A 24,925-nucleotide genomic window follows, 5' to 3' on the forward strand; every position below is an offset into this window, starting at 1 on the left:
ACGGGAAGGGAATAAGGTTACAAGAAGAGAAATAAGAGAGTTTTGTTCCAAACTTGGGCTCGTTCTAGGTGACGAAGAGAGCTTTGTTCTTCATTTTTCTTGGCTTCATGACAATGAAGTATGATTAAACTTGGTCTCACATTCGGGAATTAACTTCCATCGTCTTCCAACCAGATTATTGTTTATATGCATAGTGAAGATGCAAACGTTCCATACTATGTGTAGATATGCAAGAGGGAAAAAGTTGTGCAAGAGGGGCGTTTAGGTAAGGAGGGCAAGATGGTGTATAATCATCCTGGAGAGACTCTAGATCAAATGGGAGCTATGAAAGACTCAAGAGAGAGCTGAAAAACAATAAAAAGGTCATGCTCGTCTTACACACGTGCAGACACCCATGTATATATAAATTTATATGTACATGTTTGTGTGAGCCTTTTTTTCTCCCAAACTTTGGGGTACTGCTCCAGCCTCAAAGGGGGGGCCATCCTCCATTAAAGGATTTGGAGGTTAATAAGATATTCAAGTTTATTAGCTATAATTATCCAATACTCCCGCCTCCTCAGCTCACTCAACTAACTTACCAACAACTTCAAGTGCATTCGTTACAGTAGTTGCTGGTTCAAATATCATGGGCTCAAACACTTCTAAAATTGACACCCTTTCTTTACATCATACTTGGACGAAACAACAAATTAGGATAAAAATATATAATTCATTAAGATCCATTTCAGGAGAAGATTTAATCTCTGTACAATTTTGCCTCTTATTTTCCTGAGATGTCCAAAAGTTTTACAACCTCTTATCTCTTAGTAGCGTCACAAAGGTTGCATTATTTTTTCTCTTATTAGCCTCTTAATATAGCTTAGTATTCAACTGGTTCTATTCAAGTGCCACTGGTGCTTGTTTCCACCACTTGATACCTCCTTAGGATTCTAACTTAATTAAATGTTATTCACTGTCTGATTTTGTGAGAGCCCAAAAAACAATTGACCTCTCTCCATATTCCCATTAATTTCAACTTCAACCATCCCACTCTATACTTCTGGGGCAAAGTCAAACATATGTGGCACAATTGCAATTAGGCGCGGCAGTATGAGCTTGTAGTAATGACAATTTGATTAAATGTCCGTAGGTAACTCCCAGGCCATGGTTCAGTGAGTCATGATATTTGGAGTTGATTATGAAGGTTCGCGCATGAAACAATAAAGTTAGCAACAGCGATTGGCTGATTTTGTGTGAACGGTAGTTTTCACTAAGTCATGGCACTGGATCCCAATAAAGTTAGCAACAGTGATTGGCTGATTTTGTGTGAACGGTAGTTTTCACAATATCTGAGTTGTTGGAGCCTGGCTATGTAAGTCATGGTGCTGGGTCCCCTTTCGTTTTATTCATTCCCTTTCCTGAAATTTTGGAACTTTTATTTTGGTGTTTGGCTGTGTTGATGAGGAAGATGTTGGTGGCAGTAGGTCGAAGTGAGGATGCTGGTGAGGTGGTTGAGTATTTCTGTGTGTTCTTGTGCTCAGTCATATGAGAGATACGGAGAGAAAGAGTGTGCACGAGTGCGCATTCACTATGCAGTGGCCATGTGACTCGGAATAATTATACGAAAAAATGCTCAACTGGGAAAATAAACATTCAGGCGTTTACTAATGAATTTGGATGTGGTTTGCTCTAATTCAGAAAATGAATGTGTCTTCAGATCTTAACACTTAAATACCAGAAGACACCAAAATCTCCTTATTCAGGTGTCTACTATTGAATTATGGTGCATGTAAAGAGATCTGGTTAATGCATAAAAAAGACTATGACAACCATATTTTGCTCTACTGCAGAGAAGCTTTCTTCTTTCCACCCCTAAATGAATGTTTTTCTAAACTTCATTTTGTAGTTTCTGAGCGAGCTAAGAATATGAGCTCATTTCCATTTTTTTCTTCTATGACCAAGCACTTTTCTTTTTATTTAAACGAAGTTCTTTCCTTTTCATTTCAGAACCAACTGATTCCAGACATTTATCTAGTGTCAAATAGTTTCTCACGATTATCATAAAGCTTCTAAAAGAAACATGTAAAGTTTCAAAAGGTTCAGAATTCACAGTTTTCAAAATCTTCGATGATAAGGTACTTACACAATTTAAGTAAAATTTGTTTCCAATATTAATGGTGACCTTGGTTCATGCTTCAATGAATGTAACATAATCTACCAAGGTACTTGAGCAGGGTGACTTACCAAGTTACCATATGCAGGGTAGCTAGAAGAAGAGATCTGCCATCTACTAAAGACTAAGAAATTTGATGTTCCCTGGGCTTAATCATATAAATTTTGACACACAGAAATTTAATGACCTCTAATTTTCCCCACCTAACTCCTAATCCTTCCTGATGTTAACACCAGTGACAAACATCCATCAAATCCTTGGTAATCCTCCAAACATCCATAAATATTTGTACAAAGTAGTGCAGCCATCTATATAGACTTATGTTAGTCCCCATGACACGTTGAAAGCTAAACACCATTGAAGAAAGGAAAAGTGAGCACAACATATGGAAGATCCATATAGACATGAAGTAAAGTGTAGCATTTCTAGAATAGCTTATGGTCCAAAGTTCCAATTGTGAACCCTCCATAAAATCCAATTGATCACCTCTCACATTGTAAGTCTTGCTGTAACATAATCTCTCCTTACTAATGCTTGCTGCTTATAATCCCAATATATGATGTCTTTATACATGGCCTGGTTATAAGTACATCTCATTGCACATCATTTCTTCAGTACATCTTGTTGTATTTTCTTCATACATCCCATTGCACTATCACAGTACATCATATAGAACAGTATGACAAGCCTCAGCATTGAGCTATATTTCAGAAGTGTGCGCAAATGGAATTATCACTATACTTAATTTTGAATGGGGATTTCACAATCAACCTATTCAAGAAAATGCTAAATACATGTTCAACCTATTGAAAGAACACTCATTAAAATTGACCATTCCTAGCCATCCATCACAAAACCAATAATTGTGATTAACCGCTGTTATTTTCCTATCTGTGTAAGAATGAAAAACACCATATCTAACTCCAACCTAGTCCACAAAGTTCCAGACCAATCTCATAAATCCCATGTTCTTATCAAATGAATTACCTAGGCTATGCACATGCCTTACATGATGACCATATCCTTTAAGCCATGAATAGTTTTTATTCATAAATTGCATTATTTTTTTTAACTTTGAATTTCCTTTTTGGTTTTAATGAATTTGTACTAAGCATATTGTGCATTAATTAAATGGAGATTAGTGTGTACCCATTAAGTTAATATATATCAGTATTTTATAAAAAAAAAAAATTTCTGGTAGGAGGGGCTTGGATGAAATGAAACTAAGAGAGAGCATTTTAAAATATAAATAACAAAATACTGGGACACAAGTGTTCACCTTGGTTTCCATAGCTGCGTATCATTTTTTAAGTAATTGGTAAACTTATTTGCTATGACTATTGGCCCTCGGAAGATGATGTTTGTCTGCTATGGCACAGGCTGTGTATGCATCTTTTGATATCCTATTATGTTTAAATGTTTAATTGCTAGACGTGTTGTAGCATTGAGTGTTTTTTGTACTCGTGATATCGAGAAATTTGAACAAGTAAATTGTCTCCCCTAAGTAAAAGGCCCTAAACCTTGGGAGGTATTTCCACTAATGCAGTGGTTGGCTAAGCTGGAAATTGGCACCTGTCGGTGTTTCCACTGAAAATTGGAATATGTTGAAATGATGTTGACATGTGTGCTATTTGGATGGAGTGTTGTGGTAACAATATACAAATAGATTATTTAGAATAAGGAATACAATCATAATAATGATGTTTATGCATGCATATAAAAATAACATCTTAAGATGATTAAAGCCTTTGATGAATAAAGGGTAAATTAAGACTGTCTACTGAACTTGTGGTTGCCCAGCCTGTTTCTTTAAATATTTGAGGTTCAATTGGATTGAAGCAACGCCAAACTCGCTGAGCTTTCCAATAGACTGCGACAATTAAGATATGTACTACAAGTTGGCATGACATAAAGCATGTGTTTTGTTGATGAGCATGTTTGGTCTAAGTAGCATGCAATAAGACTAGTTTGACACGTGAAAAATAATGTTGCATATAATGTGAGTAACGCTTAGTGAATGAAAATTTTATAATGAAATATATATTTATATATGTTATCCTGTGTTTTTAACAAATGCTCTTTTTCTAGCGTGTTACTAAAACACATATATTTTAGCAGTGTACAAAATTTACCAAAAATCAAACCGAAATAAGCTTCAGTTTGGTTTTTTGGTTTTTGGTTTTGGTTATGGTTCTTGAAAATAAAATATTTTGGTTTTCGGTTGGATTTCAGTTTTGAACCCAAAACCAGACCAAAAAAATGAATTACCTAATTTAAAATATAAGTTCTATAATGCAATATGCATGCTGAAGGCAGGCTGTATAATACATTACTTCTCTCAGTAATTTTTTTTACCTTATATTCTCCTTTAGTATTGAATTTATTCAACTTTAACCTTTTAGATTTAAGTTTAATTTTATATTTAATTCAATTCAAGTGATGAGGGAGGAAGGGAATGGTGAGGTTTTATACAGATGGGGAGGCTCTTCCTCCTTAGAACTTTTCAATGTGGGACAACTAGAACCCAAAGTCAAGCCAGTGAGAATTCAAGTGTTCTTAATCTGCAAGTGCTCTGAATGATTGCACCATGGTTTTAAATCACGGTAACAGGTAGCATAACGTAACGGTAACGGGTGTAACGGGAAGCGGCAGTAGCAGATGATACATAATGGGAAGCGGGTGTAACAACTGTGAATTTTTTTCAAGCACACACAACTTTGTACATTTTATCGTACTTGCATGTTTTAAGCTTTTAACCCTTCTTAGAAAGAGTTTTAGTATATTTTGGATCCTTTAGTTCGACTAACTAGGTTATTTGGTAAGGGCAACAAGTTAACATCTATTTTAAACCACCATTGATAGAAAAATTACGTGTGTGTTCATATTCATATTTCTCATTGTTCTTATTCGTGATAAATTCTTATCTGTGCTAAATTAATTAATAAAACAAAATACATTATACACTCCATTAATCAAATAGACACATAAGACATACGAATAACGCAAATATAAAATAACTAGAAAAGAAGAAGGTTGAAGTTGAAAAATATAGAACATAAATATCAAATTACTAATATTATCAAAATAAAATATTTTCCTAACAAGTTAGTATTTTCAAATTGTTAATTAATGCATCTCTTGTGAGTATTTAAAGAAATAGTAAATTTTATATCATTGTCATCCTCATTATAATCTTTTCCCCCTCTTGCCACATAGTATATTGAAAATGATTTATGAAAGAGAGGGCAAAAGTGAAGAAAAAGCAAAAAATAAAATAATCTTTTTGGCATAATGGTCCTCTAGCAGTTATGTAGCGGCCTTTACGTAACGATCGCAGTCCATAACGGCCGCTACAGCCGTGATTTTTCTTCCCACCGATTTCTCAATGTGTAATGGTATCAATAACTCAAAAAACCATTACGTAACGGCTGCGGCCATTATTTAAAACCATGGATTGCACCCCATTTCACAGTCCCACATCGAAAACTCTCCAAAGATTCAACCTCTCTCTGCCGTATAAATAGAAGCTACCCCATCCAGCTACTTCATTCTATTGGCAGGGCTTGCATTTGTACATGACATTTAAATTCCCCATATATGAGGCACAATATTCTAGTTTGCCTTGGAGAAGTATTTATAATTAATAAAGTATTTAAATGGTTTAGTCGGTTCAATAACTGAACCGAGATGTATAACCATAGTTCTTTGCAGTAGGAAGATCGTCCATTGCGACTCAGTATCGGTTTAATGTTTTCAAAAACTGAAAGTTTCAAATCGGTTTTTGGTATTGCCTAAAACTGAACCACACCGAACCAAATACACCCCTAATATATTTCTTTCCCAAGCCTAGTACCTCTGTCATAATTTGGATGAAGTCAGTGACAAGTGCTCTCAAAGCTTTGGTTACATACAACTTAAAGAAAGAGGGAATAAGCTAAATGTTAATTTGAGTTCCATACGGTTGATTATTTTGGCTTGCATGGGGTTGAGTCACTTGGAAAATATGTTTATGTGGATTTAAGCATTCTCATGGTGTGGAAAATATGGCTCATGGTATTGCTTAGATAGGATTTTTGGATTGGATAAAAACTCTTAACATTTTTCTTAAGGAGAATACAACAAAGCGGTGTTTCTACATCCTCAGCCCCACCAAGGCAGGGGTCAATCCAGAGCACAATGTTTTAGTTAAATCTTAAATTTTAGTTTAATTTATAGAGCCTTACATGGTATTAATAAATCTATATATAGGATGGCTCAAAATAATCGACCAGTCGAGCAAAATAAAGAAACTCAAACAACAAACAACAGTGGAGCAAATACTAGAAGAGAAATTCATTGAAAAACAATAATACATGAAAGGAGTTTAAGAAATTAAACCCTCACAGCTTTGCAGAACCAGAAACGTTTGGAAGCTTATAAATGGCAGCGCAAAGTGAAGAAATTTCTTGATATGCTAAACATTCCAAAGGAGTACAAAGTTATTATCACAGTTTCTCTAATCAAAGGTGAGGCTGGCCATTGATGGAAATCTGTTCAATGGATCAGAGATTTTGAGCTTTACCTACTCGTGCATCTCTACATCCTTTGCTAATTTGTTGAGTTTAGAGTTGTGAACAAGATATGCCGGAATCGCATTTTACACATTGATAATCATGGCTTCCTGTTGAATTACTAATCATGGATATTGTGAACTATGATATAATTTTGGAAATAGTGTAGTTATCAATATATAATGCACTTGTTGATTGTTTCAAAAGTAAATAGTACTCCAAGACCCAAATGTGGTAGCATTTTCTTTTAATGGAGATCAAATTATGAAGCTATCATGTTTCATATTAGGTTTCTCGTGATACAGTGGAATTTCGGCAAATGCTTAGAGTTGTAGCAACAATGCAAGAAAGAACACAAATGGAGAATTGAAATTTTTCATCAATAGTTGATGAAGAATTTTGATTTACTAGGGCTGCCTCCAAAACTTAAGATTGAATTCACTACTGAATAAATAGCAAGGGCTGAATCAGTATCAATTGCTCCCTATAGAATGGCTCCATGTGAACGAAAGGAACTCAAGGCACAACTATAAAATCTCCTTGACAAGGGAATCATTCAACCTAGTATAACACCATGGGGTCCACCTACACTATTTGCTAAGAAACATGATGGATCTTGGAGGTTATTCATTGATTACAGGAGGTCATATTATGTCACTGTCAAGAATCAGTAACCACTTCTAAGAATTCATGAATTCTTTGATCAATTGGCATGATGTCAATATTTCTCCACCTAAGATTAGGTTATTTCTTGTGCTGCCATTTGGGGTTACCATGAACGGGCAGGGTTTATGGATATAATGCGTCAAGTTTTTCAACCTTACTTGCATTAGTTTATTATAGTAATTGGCGATATTTTGATATATTCAAAGACTCGTGAGCATGAGCAACAGTTACAATTGGCTTTGTGAATAATACAGGTGCATCAATTACATGCTATATGGGATAAATAGGAGTTCTAAATTACTAGTGTGAGATTTTTGGCTGAAGTTAAGGTTGCATTGAGAAACCCTTAAAATTGTGGCTGAAATTTGTGTGGTTTGATACAGTATTATGGCTAGTTTATGCATAATTTTTCCAAAAATAGCATGCCATTAACTGAGTTGACAAGGAAAGGGAAAATCTTTGTGTGGAATGAAGAATGTGAAGCAGTGTTTTCAAAATCTTGGATCAATTTATTATAGTAGATGATATTTTGATATATTCAAAGATTTTGGAAGAGCATGAGCAACACTTGTGACTGGCTTTACAAACATCATAACAGCATCAATTATATGCTAAACGAGAGATATGTGAGTTATAATCGACTGGTTTGAGATTTTTGGGTCATGTCATAACCAAATAGGGATTATCTTTTGACCTTTCTAAAGTTAAGGTTATATTTAAGTTGGGAAACCCTCAAAAATGAGACCGAGATTTGTCATCTCCAGGGGTGTTATCTAAAGCTTGTGCAGAATTTTCCTAAATTGTCATGCCATTAACTAACTTGACAAGGGAAAAAAAAAAAACATGTGTGGAGTGAAGCATTTCAAAAACTAAAACATCAATGACAACAGCTCCAAGATTAATTCTTGCAAATAGCAAGTATAATTACGTCATGTATATAACTGCTTCCTTAAAAAAGCTAGGATGTGTACTAATGCAAATGGAAAAGGTGTTTGCATATAGATCACGACAATTAAAGCTTCATGAATGCAACCATCCAACCAATGACTTGGAATTAGTTGCTGTTCTGTTTGCTATAAAATTATGGTGTCCATACTTATATTAAAACATATTTGAAGTACACTCCGATTATGAAAGCCTTAAATATCTCTTTACTCAAGAGGAATTGAATTAAAGACAAAGGCGGTGGGTAGAATATTTATAAGATTATGACTTTGGACTCCACTACCATCCAGAAAAATTTTGGCAAGGAAGGTACACATTGTGAAGGGTGAACAAAATGTTCTAATTGATGACTTTGTTATTTGGATAGACTTCGTGTTCCACATGATTTGAAGGAGGAAGTCTTGCAAGAAGCACATAGTTCTAAATACACAATTCATCTCCACCGCATTTAGATGTATAGAGATTTGACAAGGCAGTTCTAGTGGACAAGTATGAAAAAGGGTGTGAGAAAATTTGTGACTAAATGTGAGTCTATGACTCGTCCACAAGTGAAATCTGAACATGAGGAACCTGCATATTTGTTACAACCATTACTAGAAACACAACAGAGATGGTATGATGTGACAATGGATTTTGTTTCATGTTAGCCAAGAACTGATCTAAGCATAATAAGATATAGTTTATTGTCCATTGGTTGACAAAATCAGTTCCCTTTTCTGGCGATAAATTCATTTGCAAGGCCAAGTCATTGTGCATAGCAACACATTTGTTCTCCTCAGTTTTCATGGCTGCATATTATTTTTTAATTAGATGGTAAATTTAAGGAAGATGGGGTTTGTTTGCTACGACACAGCCTGTGTGCGCATCTTTTGAACTCCTATTATGTGAAATAGCTAGGTGTGTTGTTGCACCATGCGTTGTCTGTGCTCGTGATGTTGTGAAAAATGAACAAGTACAGAATGTCACTCACTGGGTGAAAGGCTCTATACCTCTCAGGGCATCCAGTTATGCAGTGGTTACCCCAGAATATTGGCACTTATTGGTATACCCCCCCTATGGGGCAGTTGGCCAAGCAAGAAATTGGCATTTGTTGAGATGGTAATGCTGTGCTGAAATGATGTTGAAGTGTGTGCTGTTTGGATAGGTTGTGGTAGTAACTCTAGATAAACAGATTACTTAGAATAAGGAATATGTTCATGATAATGGTGTATATGTTTGCACATAAAAACATCTTGAAGATGATAAAATCCTTATACGAATAAGGGTAGATTGAAGATGTCTAATTGAGCTCGTGGTTGCTCACCCTATTTCCTTAAAAAATTCAGGCTCAACTGGTTTGAAGGAACGGCACACTTACTAAGGGCCTGTTTGGTATAGTTGCTGTTTTATGTTTTCTATTTCTTTTTCTGCAGAGTGAAGAAATAGATTATAAAAACGCATTTATTTAGGTTGCTGGATTTCTATTTCTGTTGTCATTTTTCAGTTGTCTGTGAAAAAATGAAACCTTATGGATTTAAAAGTTTTGGCAATCTATTGCCAGAAATTTTAACATCTAGAAAAGTTATTTTTAATTAAATCATTCATTTTGAACATATTTTTTAATTAAAAATAAAATAAAATTATCATATGAATTCAAATATAATTAAAATAGAAATACACATAAATTTAAACAAAATTAAAAATAATATAATCCAATTACAAAATTTTTTTACTATTTTTCAATTGTCATGTACAGTAAGATTGTTATTGTAAAGCCAATTTTAAAAATATAACAATTAAGTAAAATAATTTTAATAATTTTAATTTTTATTAGAGTATTTTTTTAATTTGTATTATTTTGCAATTTTATTATTTTAATCATATTTTTGTAATATTATTTGATTTAATGACAAAAAATGAGCATTTTTTAAATAAATTTAATTTGTTTTAGTTTTACAAATATTAATCAAATGAGTTGCTAGTTTCTGGTTTTCAGTTTCTATATCTGATTTTTGGTTTTTGGTTTTTGTTTTTGATTTTCATTTTCATAATTTTTGACACTAATACCAAGGGGCACCTAAGTTTTCCAATAAATTGCAACCTTTAAGCCACATACAACAAGTTGGTATCAAGAGACAAATCATGTGTTTTTTGATAAACATGTTTGGTCCAAGTACTACGGGATAAGACTAGTTTGACACGTCACATGTTAGATAATGTTGTATATAAATTGAATAAAACCCAATGCAAAGAGCCTAGTGAATTTAAATCTTCTATCGGTTTTGTAATGGAATACAAACACACATACACATATAAAACAAATGTTCTTTGACAAAGTGGAAGTAATATGCCAGAGAAAGAACATTTGTTATATATATATATATTGTTGGCCCACAACCTAATAGCTTAGGCTCTTAGGTAAAGTGGTAATCTAACATGATATCAAAGCTAGTTACTAGAAAGTCCTGGGTTCTAGTTTTGTTGCCTGCAAAAAATATTATTGTGTTCCCTATCATGGGTGTAATTTATTGTGTGTTTATCTCTCCACGTGTTGTCAGGTTGCATGTGCTGGGGAGTGCTAAAGCTTGATATACATTGTTGGCCCCCCAACCTAATAGCTTAAGCTTTTAGGTAAAATGGTAATCTAACACACTTAAATGATGATTTTGCAAAAAATATTCATTTCTTTCCTAGGCATGGAATCATGGCCAATCACATAAAATAACTAGGGATGAGACATCTCAGGTATTAGCTAATATGATGCATTGGAGATTGAAGTCCTTTAACAAGGAATGATGTGAGCAATCTGAGAATAACTACCTACAAAAGTAAAATCAAAAGCTCAATGCTACTATATGCCATTCACTATAAACCAAGAGATCCACAACAAGGAATATAGCTAGTGATCTTAAGATATCAACAATTTCAACTCAAAATCAAACCACCCAATAGTTTTGGCGAACTCTAATAAAATAGTGCATGCTGACATCCTTAAAAGGCCCAACAGGAGTTGGCGAGGGCAATGTAAAGAGATAAGTTAAAGGCCTTCGAATGTTTGATAAACCCAACTTGTTCAACTGGTGAATAACATCAAGAAAGAATTTACAAAAGCTTATGTTGTAACACAAAGGCTATTATCTAGTTATAGCATTCAAAAGTGCATTTATTAGCCTAAGCAGTCTCCTCACACATATCTCAGCAATCTCTCCTTGAACTTAATTCCTTTATTTTTTTGAAGAACTACCAACCAAGCAAGTCGCAACCGCCCTATTTCATGCCTACACACTTAAGCAAAGATGAGTAGTTTCTGTCATTTCCAATTGTACACTTCAAGAGCTATAGCAAAAAGCAAGAAAATTTCAATGTTCACCCTCTCCTCACATATTCATAAAGACAAAAACCCACCAAATGGAAGAGATATCTCAATTCAAGAATTGGTAGGTCACATTTACAATTTTGGCAACACAATGGGTATGCAACTCCTTGTCTTCACTCTTCCCGAGTTTAAACCACCATTCATTGCACAAAGTTTGGCAAGTTTCAATTTTGAGTTGCCATAAAGACAACAAAAATGACACGTTGATGTAGGACAAGGAAGACTTTGGAAGATCCTTGCTAGAAAATAATTAAGAGTTGGGAAGGAAATGTAGGGCTAAGTTAGTAGTTTATTATGTGTGTTTAGTATTAATTAGTATAGGATTACATGTGTTTTGGGGGTTGTTTGTAATGTTTGGGAAAAGTATGGGTATACTTATAATGCAATGTAGTTTTAGGAGTTTATGTGCAATTTCATGTAAAGAGGCTTTCTTATAAATGGTGTGTAAAAGCCATGTGTAGGCAGTTATTTGATGAGTGTGAATTAAAATTGAACGTGAGTTCCCCCTTGGCATCTCTCTCCTCCCTTCCTTTTCCTCCTCTTCAAACCCAACCAAGATCTCTTTCTTCCATTTCAATTCCTCCATCTTTTCCGTTCAATCTTCTTCTTCCCCCTCTTCTTCTCTTCTTCCTCCCCCCACTGTTCTGCAACTTCTATCTCCCTCTGCATCTGCTTCTTCTCCTTCTCTTCTTCTTCTTCTTTCCTTACCCTCCCCTGTTCTGTAACTTCTCCCTCCATCTCTGCTACTGCTTCCTCTTTCTTCTCTTCTTGTTCTCTGGTTTTCTGCTCTGCCTCTATTCTGTTCTCTCACTCTCTGTTCTGTATCTAACCCTCCCTTCTCTGTTCTGTCTTTTTTCTTCTTCTTCTTCTTCTTCTTCTTCTCCTCCTTCTTCTAATTCTTTTACATTCTTGCCTCTTGTCTTTTCCTCTCTATTTCCCTTCCATCATTCTCTCTCTGATTCTTCTCTATTCTGAAATTTCAGCTTTAAAAAAAAAAAAAATACCAAAAAGCAGTTCTGGAATCTCTGAAACCTGCAGTTTCTGAACTTTTTCAGAAATTCCAGAGCCCTTCCTGCAACACCACCCATCCCATTGAAAACAGAACCCCCCAAAACCCTCGCTCTCAAGTTTTCATCGCCGTCCGATCACCAGAAGAACCCCCACATGGTGGCCAAAACATATCCAGCCGTTGGCTCTTCAAAATCCCTATCATCCTATGCTTTTCTCATCACACCACCAAAACCATTGTACTTCCCATTCCTTGATCTCCCTTCCCCCCAAATATCACTGCCGGAAAGTCGCTGCTGGCAACTCACACGCCCCACGCACCGCAACTGCAAGTGAGCTTCAGCCAGACTCCTCTCCCGCTGCCAGAATCGCGAGAAATTGGTTCCAGCTGCGAGAAATTGGTGTTTTCTCCACGATATTTTGACTTGCAGCATGATATTTTGGTTCCTAACATGAAATTGTGTGAGCAAGCGCAATAATTTGGCACCAAACCCAAGAAATTGTTGCTGTTAGTATCAAAAATCAGGTTTTGCTGCTGTAATTTGTGAGTTTTCTTTGTGAATTCGTTTCATTACAGCAGGACATCCAAATATCAAGGTGAATTGAAGATAGTTTTTGAGAAATTGGGAGTAAGGCTAGTGGGAAATTGTGTTAAAAGGCTGTTGGTGATATAAAGATGCAGCATACACACACACACACACACATATGCATAAATTCAGCAACATGGTGACAAATTATAGAACAAAGGAATGCCATTTATCATACCTTGAGCATAATTCAAGCTCTTCAACACCTTTCTCAAATGCGGAGAAAAGGTTTGCAAAATCATCATTGATGGAAGATGTCCAACAAATGTGGTTTCCATAAATGGAGTCACTCAAATGCAGCTTCATCCGCAACCTCACCCAAAGCCTTATGTGATATCTTGGGTTGATAACTCTACCATACATGTTTATGAAAGATGTTTGGTTCCTATGCAAATGGGTGAATATTTGGCTAATGTTTGGTGTGATATCCTACCTATGAACATTGGCCATGCACCCCCCGGTTCTCCCTGGTTGGATGATTTAAGTGTGACTCAGGGACATGAGAGCACATGTCTTTCACGATAATGGGAAGAAAATTGTTTTGAAGTCCACTCTACCATTGAACCGAGACAAAGAATCAGTCATAATTACTCATCATGAAGAAAATGTAAGGAAGAAAATGAATGTGTTTGTTGACATCCAAAATCCTTTAGACATTCCAATTGTTGAGTTTGCCATTCCCGCAGCGCTTATTCATGCCAACTCTCAATTCAAGTCTATGATGCTGCCAAAGGATTATTGTTTCTTGTATCACTGCTGGCTTTCAAAGAATCCAAGTTTGCTTCTCCCTTTTGATTCTCCAACATTTCAAAATTTGAGGCCAAATTTTTCTAATTGGGGGAGAGTTGAAGTTGGACAAATGAGACCTTGGGAAGATCCTTGCTGGAAAATAATTTAAGAAGAGTTGGGTTAAGGAACTGTGGGGTTAAGTTAGTAACTTATTAAGTGTGTTTAGTTTTAATAGGATAGGATTATGTGTATTTGGGGTTAATATAATTGTTTTTGAAGATAAAAATTTGTTAAATAAATTATATATATTTAAAATAAAGTAAAAATTAAGAAAATTGCAAATATAATGTAAAAAAGAAAAGCTAGATTTACTTCGCAAAATACTTGTTGGCCATTCAAAAATTGCTAACTTGAATAAATGACATGAATCAAGACAAGAGATAGCTATACCATTACAAAGTTCAAACTATTTTCATGACGTAAGATACAAGTCCAGTTATTTTGGAAATGTTGAGGTTCAAGAGTTCTAGAAATAAACTCATATTATGACATTCCCTTTGTACAAACATGTAGTTAAAATTTTCTAACCAATTCTAACTTGAGAATATCACACCCAAAATGCATAAGCCTCAACTAAAAAGGCACAAAAGGCGTGCTTTTTGTAAAAATGTGTAAGCCTCAGCATGTAATGCGTTAGCCTTTTTGGAATTTAGTTTTTTAGATTGAGCCTCAAAGCGTTTTAAGCATGCCTTGCCTTGAGGCAAGCCTCGACTAAGCCTTCTAAAACACTGGGTATATCTGTAATGTAATGCAGTTTTAGGGGTTTATGTGTAATTTCATGTAAAGAGGCTTTCTTATAAATAGTGTGTGAAAGCTATGTTGTAGGCAGTTATTTGATGAATATGAATTGGAACTGAACGTTATTTCCCCCCAGGTATCTCCTCTCTCCTCCCTTCCCTATCCTTCTTCTCCCATGGCTGCAGAACCTTGATGCTGCCCCTGCATCGCACGTACTTGGAGCCGGGTTACAAGCATTTGGTAAGGGGTATTCTATTGTCACTCTTGGAGCTTTGAATGAGATGAGTTGGCAAAGTTACCTGCAGGTGTTACAGTCGTTGTTACTAGGTATGTTTCAACAGTAAATCATCAGATATGATCATGGATCAGTCCTGTGATCATTGTGCTTGTCAAAATTCAAAGGAGGTGATATCAGGAGTGATAGAGCAATCAGTTCATAAGATGAGTTGTGGTGCAATGAATGTGGATGGTCAGGGTTGCTGCATGGTGGAGGGTTGCGAAGTGAGGGTTCTGTGAGTTTTGAGGCGGCTAGGGTCTGTGGGATGAAGATGATACGAGTAAAAGAGCCCAAGATTGGTGCAGGTTGGGATTGAGCTAGGCATGGAATTATTAATATTACTTTGCATTAGGGCCATCATCTAAATACAGGTTATGGATCTGATTTGCCAATGGGTTGACCCATTAAGACAATGGGCTAGCCCATAACTCCTATGAGTAGTAAATTCCAATCTTCAAAACTCATTTATGGTCCCAATTTTAGATGCTCAACTTTAAGACCTCTTTCAAAGGCAAAATCAGATCCATGCTTCTCAAATAAGGCTAATTCATCACAATAGGCGTTAAGCAGTAGAGGGCATATCAACCATAGAAACGTGGAAGTGGGCATGTCGTTGAGAGTCTTGCTAGAAGGGAAGTTGCATAGGTGGAGAGTTTGATTGTCCATTCTCATTAGATGAAAGTGAATCGTGTCTAGGGATCTCATAAGGCTCTGTCAAATAGTTCAACTAAGGGGGAAAAGGAAGCATTGATACCATGGGAGTTTCCAGATTTCAAACGTTGGAGGTTGCTGATAGTGGGACCTCCCATAGGGATCAGGAACTGTGAATTTCTGCAAAGGAGTAATGTGCAAAGGGGGAATGGAGGAGTAAAGAACGTGGCACATACTGCTAATGTGGAGGTTAATGGAAACCATGAGTCTCTGGTTAATGGGAAGGAGAATAGAGGAGTGAAGCAGAAGGTACAGACTGTTGTTGCCAAAGTTATGGAGGACCATTCTCACATTTATCCTTCCTTTACCCTTCGCACTGAACTTGCAGTGGGGAGGGGTACAGGTATCCACTTCTAGGAAGACCCTTGGCGGGGTAGTGTAGTTTTGTCCACTTCTTTCCCTCATCTCTTTCGTTCGAGTGCTGAGCAAGATAGAGCCATAACTTATTTTGTTGGGGATTTGAATAGATCTTTCGTTTCTTGAAATCTTCATTTTAGGAGACCACTTAATGATAGGGAGATGGAGGAGTTGTCTTCTTTGCTTTCTTTATTGAACAAGAGCAATCTTTCCTCAAAGAAGGATGTTCACACTTGGTCCTTGGATCAGTCGGGAATGTCCTCTTGCCAATCTTTTTCTGAATTCTTGATTTGTTCAAATGTCTCATTTCTGCCCTTTCCTATAATACAGAAGGCCAATGCTCCTTCAAAAGTTAAGGCTTTCACTTGGTTGATTGGGCTCAATAAAATAAATACCAACAACTTGTTGCAAATGAGAAGACCTTTGAAAGCTCTTTCTCCTGATGTTTGTGTGCTTTGCTTCAAGGACTCTAAGACAGCTGCTCATCTCCTTTTACACTGCGCCTTATATTGGAGGATTTGGAATAAGCTGTTTGGTATGATGGAGAAGAGTTGGGTATGCCCTGTATTGGTGGAAGAGTTGCTAGTCATTTCTTTTATAGGTTTTGGCAATAGGAAGGATAGGGAAACCTTGTGGAGGTGTGGTTTAATATTTGTAATTTTATGGGGGATATGGATGGAATGTAATGCATGGATATTCTCTGGAAAAAAATTAATTTGGGAGCTGGTTTGAGAGAAGATCCAGTTTTAACATCACTGTGCTGTGTTGGATTTGGTTTTTTCTGGTTTGTTCCAGATTTTCTTTGGAAGATATCTCATTTTCCCTCTGGTTAATTCTTTTCCAGTTAATATAATTTTCTTTTGCTATCAAAACAAGGATGAGTCTTTGGGCCCTGGGAAGGATTGTGAAGTAGTTAAGCAACTCAAGGTCTATTCTCACTGAGGGAGTAAATTTTAAAAAAAAATAGTTGGTTATCTTATTGAAGAACGTTTGAATGATTCAAAGCAAAGTCCAGTAATGAACGGCTGTAGGGGAGACAGGGGGAAGGAAATAAAAAATCTGTGTCTGTGGTCACCAAATCCTAGAGGTCAAGAAGTTTGTTTGGATGACGTGAAAAGAAAGGTGAAAAAGGGACAGTGGGAGCAAGCAAACTTCGTTTGTTTAATTTATTTTATGATGGAAAAGGTTTCAAAAGGGGTTATCTTCAAATTCTTGAATTCCCTCTCTTTTTAATTTTCCTAGTCTGATAACGTAGGCCACATAGTGCACCAGTGAGGAAGAGTGAGTTAGTTACTGTGGGGGGCAGTAGAAGGGGTAGGGGTAGACCTAAAATAACTTGGGAGGAGATAGTGAGTAAGGATTAAATATCCCTGAATCTGTCAAAAGAAATGGTCAATGATCGCATAAATTGGCGGAAAAGGATTCACATAACCGACCCCACATAGTGGGACTTAAGGGTTGGTTTTGTTGTTGTTGTTGTTGTTGTTGTTGATAACAAGAACACATCATAAGCAATTGATAAGCATACATTTATTGTTATGCATTGACAAGATGAATAAACAATTTCAATATAACCAATGACATCACATGCAGTTGAGTAGCATGGGACAGTAAGAATTACAAACAATACTATGCAATTTCAGCATACCTATGCACGCAAGTAACTTCAATAAAAGCCGCCTGCGAATAAATTCCCATTTCAGATGTACAAAATTGCTTACAAACCCAGATTTTCCAACTTCCTGAGGAAGACAATGCCAGCACTTCATTTTCAAGCAAATGCATGTCCCTTCACTCCCTAAGTCAACCAAAGGTTTTTCAATTTCCAACAGGGACCCACTGTCATATGAAGTATAAGAGCAAGTGCAAGTATGCATGCTATTTGCATGTTTAGTAAGGCCAATATGTAATCCACCAGAAAGGTTTGCACTCTCACTCTGAGAAGAACGATATCTGGAGCGAGTTACCCTTACATTATCCTCAGATACCAAACATTGGTCCCGTGGTAAATTTTTCTTCAATGTTTTTGTGTTTTTTCTAGACTTCCTGGTTTTCATCTTTTCTTCTGGCACCTCATCTTTGGGGAGCATTGCCCTCATATCTGATTGATTTTTCCCAAAACAAGAAAAATCACAATTGCCACCACATTCAACCTCCCTAGGAAGAGTTTTTCCTTTTATGCACCCAGCATTAGTTCCCTTAGGATAACTCACAGGGTTTTTCCACTCAGATAGATTCAGCTTGTCCAGTGCCAGTTTGTACAGATTTTCAGCATAAGATAATCTCTTTAACAAATAATCTCCCGTTGCACTTTCAGAGCGGCATCTAAGAAGATGCCCAAGTTGCTGATCAATGGTAACTTCCCAAATTAATCTGCACTTCAAGCACGAAATTGTTCCACTGTTCTGCACCAAAACTTGCTTGGCACTATTAAGTTCCTTTTCTGCCAAATCCCATAACTGTTTTTTCCGATACAATTTTCCTGAGAAATTGACAATATGCAGTTAAGTTGGCCGGGCAACATATTCTTTCTAGCCAATTACGAACAAGAACAACTAATAGTTAAACATGAAAACAGAGAAACAAAAAGTTTGTCACCATACCTAGGACAGACGAAAAAGAAACAACAAAAAGAGGCAAGCCTTCGGAGTAGGAGATGTTTTTCCCCGACAATAAAAGAATTTCTGCTTCAGATTCATTCCCAATAATTTCATGGATAATTCCAACCTATGCATACAAGTGTTACTATAAAATCAAGTTATCATGTCAACGAAGCAAACTAAGTCCTGAATTTCCAGAAAATATAAAAGAACAAGTAAAACCTGCAGGGTGCTTTCAAGATAACATTGAAGTACACTCCATGGAGTAAGAACACAGCCTACTATGTCTCGTGAAGTAGTATCAAAGGGAAAAATTTCAGTGGCCACAGAACTTATTAGTCGGAGATTGCCAAGACCATAACTACGCCTTTGAATTACTTCTCCATTTCCATTGTATATCTCATTCTGCAGCTCCACAGAGTAGTTAAATTTTTCTTGTAAGAGCTTACTACGTAATCGGAGTGCTTCTTTTGCATATGAGAGAGCCTAAAGAGCACCAAAACAACTCATTAGAAGAAAGCAACTCAAAATAAAAAAATAATAATCCTAAAAAAACTAATTAAGAACATGAAATTAAATAAGTAAATAACAGAAAAATCAAATGGGTATCGGGTGCAAGTGTTTCATGGGCTAGAGTGACTAGGCTTCAGAAATTCTTGAATGATAGGGAGATGGAAGAGTTATCCTCTTTGTTAGTCTTGTTGACTAATTGCCAGATCTCTTTGGAAGCTGATTGCCAATTTTGGTCTTTGGATCCCTTGGGATTTCACTCCTGCAAATCTTTTTGTGAGTTCTTGACCAGTACAGATTTTTCCTTTCATCTCTATAAAATTATCTGGAAAGCCAAAGTCCCCCATAAAATCAAAGCTTTTTCTTTGGTTGGTTGTGCTTAATAGGATCAACACCAATATCTTGTTGCAGATTAGGAGGCCTTTTAAGGCTCTCTCCAGATGTTTGTGTGCTTTGTTTTAACTGTTCAGAAACTACTCCACATTTTTCATGCATTGTGATTTAGCCTGGAGGGTATGGAACAAGATATTTAATTATTTTGAAGAATGTTGGGTTTGTTCAGAGACAGTGGAGGATCTTTCAGCAATTTCTTGTCAGTTTCCGTAGGAAAAAGGAAGGAAAAGTGTAATGAAAATGTGCTTTCTTAGCATTATTTGGGGCCTGTGGATGAAACAAAACAAGCATATTTTCTCAGAAAAGAACCTGTCATTTCTGTTGGGTTTTTCGTTTTTGCTTTTTCTGGGTTACCCCTAGTTTGGCAAGGAGATGTCTTATTCTCCTGTTTATACATTCTTAATCTATCAATGAATTTCTTTTGTTATCTTATAAAATAAAAAGGAACTAACAAAAGCAATAGGACTGGCAAAGAGAGGCTCCCTAGCACATACATGCGGGCTAGAGCTGGCCACCCCCCTTCACCCAAATCCCACCTGCCACCGCCCACTTCAGGCTAGGCATCTTATACCCAATAATCCACTCATTTCCTTACCTTAACCCTCATGAAAGGCAGACCAAACATAGGATAGGATAATTATCATATCCAATCCAGTTCAATACTATTCATCAGTGTTTTAAAAGGCTCAATCGATGCTCGCCTTGAGGCTCACCTCAAGCCAAGGCATGCCTAAAATGCCTCGAGGGTCAATCTAAAATACGAAATTCCAAAAAAGCTAACGCATTTCATATTGAGGCTTACACATTTTTATAAACAGCATATCTTTTGTTCCTTTTTGGTTAAGGCTTAAGCATTTTGGGTGTGTGATTCTCAAGTTGGATTTGGTAAAAAATTTTAACTACATCCTTTTATAAAAGGAATGTCATAATATGAATTGATTTCTAAAACTCTTGAACCTCAACCTTTCCAAAATAACTAAGAGTTGTATCTTAGATCATGAAAATAGTTTAAACTTTGTTATAATATAGCTATTTTTTGTCATGATTTATGTCATGTATTCAAGTTAGCAATTTTTAAATGGCCAAGAAGTAGTTTGCAAAGTATATATAATTTTCTTTTCTACGCTATGTTTATGATTTTCTTAATTTTCCATTTTTTTAAAATATATATAATTTATTTACATATTTTTATCTTAGAAACAAATTCTCTAAAGGCCTACGCCCCAACACATTATGGCTTACATCTCACTTCTTCAGGGTTAAAACGCCTCACCCTATGCCTTCGCCTTATAAAACATTGATATTCATTATCCAAACCAAGCAAGCCGTGCAAAACCTTAGCCTGAGATTAAATGCACCCTAAGGACATGCAAGTATTCTGTCGTGATGGTTTGCACTCGTAAAGAATCACAATTATACTTTAGGATTCCAAATTTCTTTGTCCAAGAAATCATAGTTTCAGACACAATTAGAAAGGATGAAGTGGCCCACAAAAGATCAAACGAAATCAAAGACGGACCTATAAAGGAATCTGTCTTTTAAACAGCAGTACATAGAGCCCCACCAAAACTGAAGTGTGTTAAATTCTTAACTGAATCAACACACAATTCCCCAGCAAGATAACAAGGTAATACTTTTGCGAAGACTACCAACTTCAGGGCCAACAGTAAAAAGAGTGTGGCTGAACTTTAAGGCTGCAATAGATATGAAAACTTCAATTGAATCATATTTGAGTAATAGCATGCCTCTCAAATTCCAAACACATGTTTAACTAAGGATACAGTATACAGTATATCATTGAGTGATGATTCCATAGGAGAAATGTGTGTTCAGTCTGAAGAGAAGCCTAGCACATCCAATCTGGGTAGCAATTAGGGAAGCATACCTCAGGATACAGAAGCTTGTGATGAAAAATAAATAAATAAGTAAAAAAAAATTTAATTCCATAAAAAAACATCTACTACAAGTAAGATGATAAGTATTTTTTGCAAGTTCAAAATATAAATGCAAGAACAAATATAGGCTACGTGAAAACATAAAAGGAATACACCATGTTTGAGAATAGTGTTATTGATCTAGAAGTCTTCATCTTCCAGATAGCATTAATAACCAAGAAAAAAAAAATTCTTGTATATATTTCTGTTCATCTTAACAGTGTAACTGCAACAAGTTGTAAATTAAGGAAATGGCAGTAGTATGGCTGGAGATATCATTAAACTGGCAAGTGGCAAATGAGTGGAAATGCCAACTTGATATGCAAATCAGAGTAGAAGATTTTATAACCTACCCTATGTACAGTATTTTAACTTGGGCACTTGTTTCTCATAAACCCCCAGAAAACATGAGATCATCCCCAATGCAAGATAATGCAAAAGGAAACCAACAAGCAGCTATACATGCAAACATCCTCATCCACACAAGGTCTGTCAAATCACTAAGTAACGTCACATAAAAGTGGACAGCATCGGAAAAGCTGATATAGGACAAGCATCAACATCTACATAACAACAACAACAAACCAAGCCTTAAGTCCCCAGTAGGAGACATTGGCCCCAATAATCCTTTTCCACCAATTTACACTATCACGGGCAATGTCCTCCAACAATTTAAGGGCTCTTACTCACCATCCTATTCCAAGTTATTTTAGGTATACCCTACCCCTTAAACTGTCACTTACAGCAACTAGCTCACTCCTCTTCACTTATACACTATTTGGCCAATGTTGCACATGCCCAAACTATCTGAGCTGCCCCCCTCCCCTATCTCATCTTCAATAGGTGCTATCCCCAACTTACCGTGATATGTTCACTCCTTAATTTGTGTTTTAACGTTATATGACTCATCCACTTTAGCATTCTAATTTCGGAAACCTGTACTTTTTTGGATATGTTATTTCTTAGTTGCCCAACATTCTGATTCATGCAGCATAGCTGGTCTTATAACCATCCTATAAAAACTTTTTTTAATTTTAAGGGTATTCTACAATCACACGACATGTTTGAAGCACTTCTTCATTTTACCTAGCCTACTTTAACTCTCTGTACATCTTCAATTAAGAACTATCAAATTGTTAATGTGCTGAAAGGCATACCAAAGATCAACTGTGATGAGTGGAACATTTTAAGAGTTAATTAACTTCACAGTTGACATAAAACTGTGCCAGTATTCTAGAGATACATGGAAGAAAATTAGGCCTGTGATGTGCAAATTTAAGGCAATAAATATGGTTCAAGAAAGTTGTAATCCCAATAAAATCACGTGTTAATGACTATTTCTCTTCTCAAAGGCAATCACATACATGCATGCTGTCATAAACTTCATTTACTGCCAAGAATGAGTGTGCAATCAGAAAAGTTAAAGAAGCAAGAGGGCATCTCATAGAGCAATACAAACAACATTAGACTATCCACCCTCCACAAACACAGTTGGGGCTATAAACCAACTTGTCGACAAGGAATACATATCACCAAAAGAACAACATCAGATGATGAAAAGAATAAGCCTCGAGAAGATAATTTTAAAATATATTTATATGGTATTCCTATTGCATTAAGTTCACCAACATTGAAGTGCTACCAATATACAAGCATCTTCTGGGCAACTCAAGCTTTCTTTCTCCTACTCCAAATAGATGGAGAAAGGATAAGAGAATGCTCGATAAGGAGTGGCCAATTATGAACCTAAATTCAAATGACCTGATTTGAATTGTGGAATTACTCTTCGCAAATATAAAAAAAATGGGTAGATTGCAAATGAGCATTGTCTGGACAGTCCATGCACATCTGGGGCAAAATACCCAAATTTGATTTTTATAAAATTCTCACCATTTTGATGAGGGCGGACCTGGGATCAATGGTAAAGTCGCTCCCTTTTAACATGTTGAGCTTGGGTTCAAGTTCAAGGAAACAGCCTCTCTGTATAAAAGCAGGGGTATGCGTACACTGTGACGACTCTCCCCCTACGCTTGCGTGGAGCCTTGTGGCCTACGGAGACCCTTATCAATTTGATAAAGTGTTTTTGCTACCTGAGATCTCCATAGTTTTAAATTTAGGGTCAAGGTTCAAATTCATGAAATGCAACAGCAAATTCGATTTTAGGAAGCATTGGTGAAACTTTGGGATCCTGCAACAACATTCTGAATTTGTTTGGAGTAACTTGTTATGATTCCAACTGTGTTCATCGCTAAGCATCCCAAGGAAGGCAGAGAAGAAGCTGGATGGTTGTAACTTGGGCATAACAAGATTGCACAATGCCAAATATTTGGAGATGAGGAAGCTCCTTTCTTATTTTTTTGAAGAGTTATTTGGCTTGTGTCGGTTTGCTATCTATATTTTTTGGGCAAATGTAGAATTTTTTTTATAGGAAAAGAAGTTACACTACTCGCAAAACATCTTTGCAATAGTCTCATTTGACAAAATTTTGATTTCCAAAAATAACCTTGATGACTCTTTCCACCATTCCCTCATTTAATTTTCCACTTAAATGCTAGTCTCTCTCACATTTTTCATTTTCTCCTTTTATTCAATCACCTATCTTACAGGCATTCTTTTGAACATTTCATTCCCCGTGACTCTCTCTCTCTCTCCCCACCCAATGTCCTGTCCTGTCCTCGTGCCTCTTTGTCTCCCCAAATTTTTCTCCACATATACGGAAAGTTCTTATGTTAGTTTAGCAAGAATCTACATTTGTAGAACATAGAAACAAAAGATGAGTTGAAGTCAATAACTTAGCAACTAAGTATTTGGTTCTTCATATGCAGCTTCAATTATTCCCTCCTACAAGGAATTGTTAAGGGTGGTTTTAAGAATTGCTACGAGCTTTATTTTCCCCCATTTCCTTTTGTAAGGAAGCAATTCCATTAAGAACAGAGCACTGATTACGACCAAATTTCTTAATTTTACAGCACCATGAATTTGGTCCTAATCAGATAACTTCATTTGCCACACACACTATATTTAGGTTATAAATATAAAGATGATCATATACACATTGTGCTGTAACATGCCTGTAATTATTTTTTAAAAAGTTTAATTTCTCTTATAAAAAGAATAAGTTGAATAATAGCAATTTGTTAACTTTTTTTAATTTGTATACTAATATTTTAGGGAGAGACATAAAGGGCATGTATATAACACGCATTATGTTTTATTATAATTTTTTTATCAAATTTTTATTATAATATAAGCCAAATAACAGTAACTTTTTAGAATTTTTTTAAGCTGTACAGTGATATTTAAGATAATAGTTAAAGATTATGTATCTAATTTTTAAATTAATTCTATAT

At 36.0% G+C, this 24,925-nt stretch overlaps 1 protein-coding gene across 3 annotated transcripts in view; it reads right to left on the reverse strand.

Moving 5' to 3' along the window:
* Nucleotides 1-24,925, reverse strand: part of LOC131164793 (separase) — an 85,405-nt gene that overhangs the window by 29,027 nt on the left and 31,453 nt on the right. For all 3 annotated transcript variants that reach the window (XM_058122245.1, XM_058122244.1, XM_058122246.1), the window contains exons 15-17: nucleotides 18,961-19,224; nucleotides 18,742-18,865; nucleotides 17,787-18,620 (exon numbers count right to left, since the gene is read on the reverse strand). In XM_058122245.1, the coding sequence (XP_057978228.1) occupies nucleotides 17,787-18,620; nucleotides 18,742-18,865; nucleotides 18,961-19,224 (1,222 nt within the window). The remainder of the gene's footprint in view (nucleotides 1-17,786; nucleotides 18,621-18,741; nucleotides 18,866-18,960; nucleotides 19,225-24,925) is intronic.

This window comes from Malania oleifera, chromosome 9 (genome assembly GCF_029873635.1).
Source record: "Malania oleifera isolate guangnan ecotype guangnan chromosome 9, ASM2987363v1, whole genome shotgun sequence".
Lineage (NCBI taxonomy): Eukaryota > Viridiplantae > Streptophyta > Magnoliopsida > Santalales > Ximeniaceae > Malania > Malania oleifera.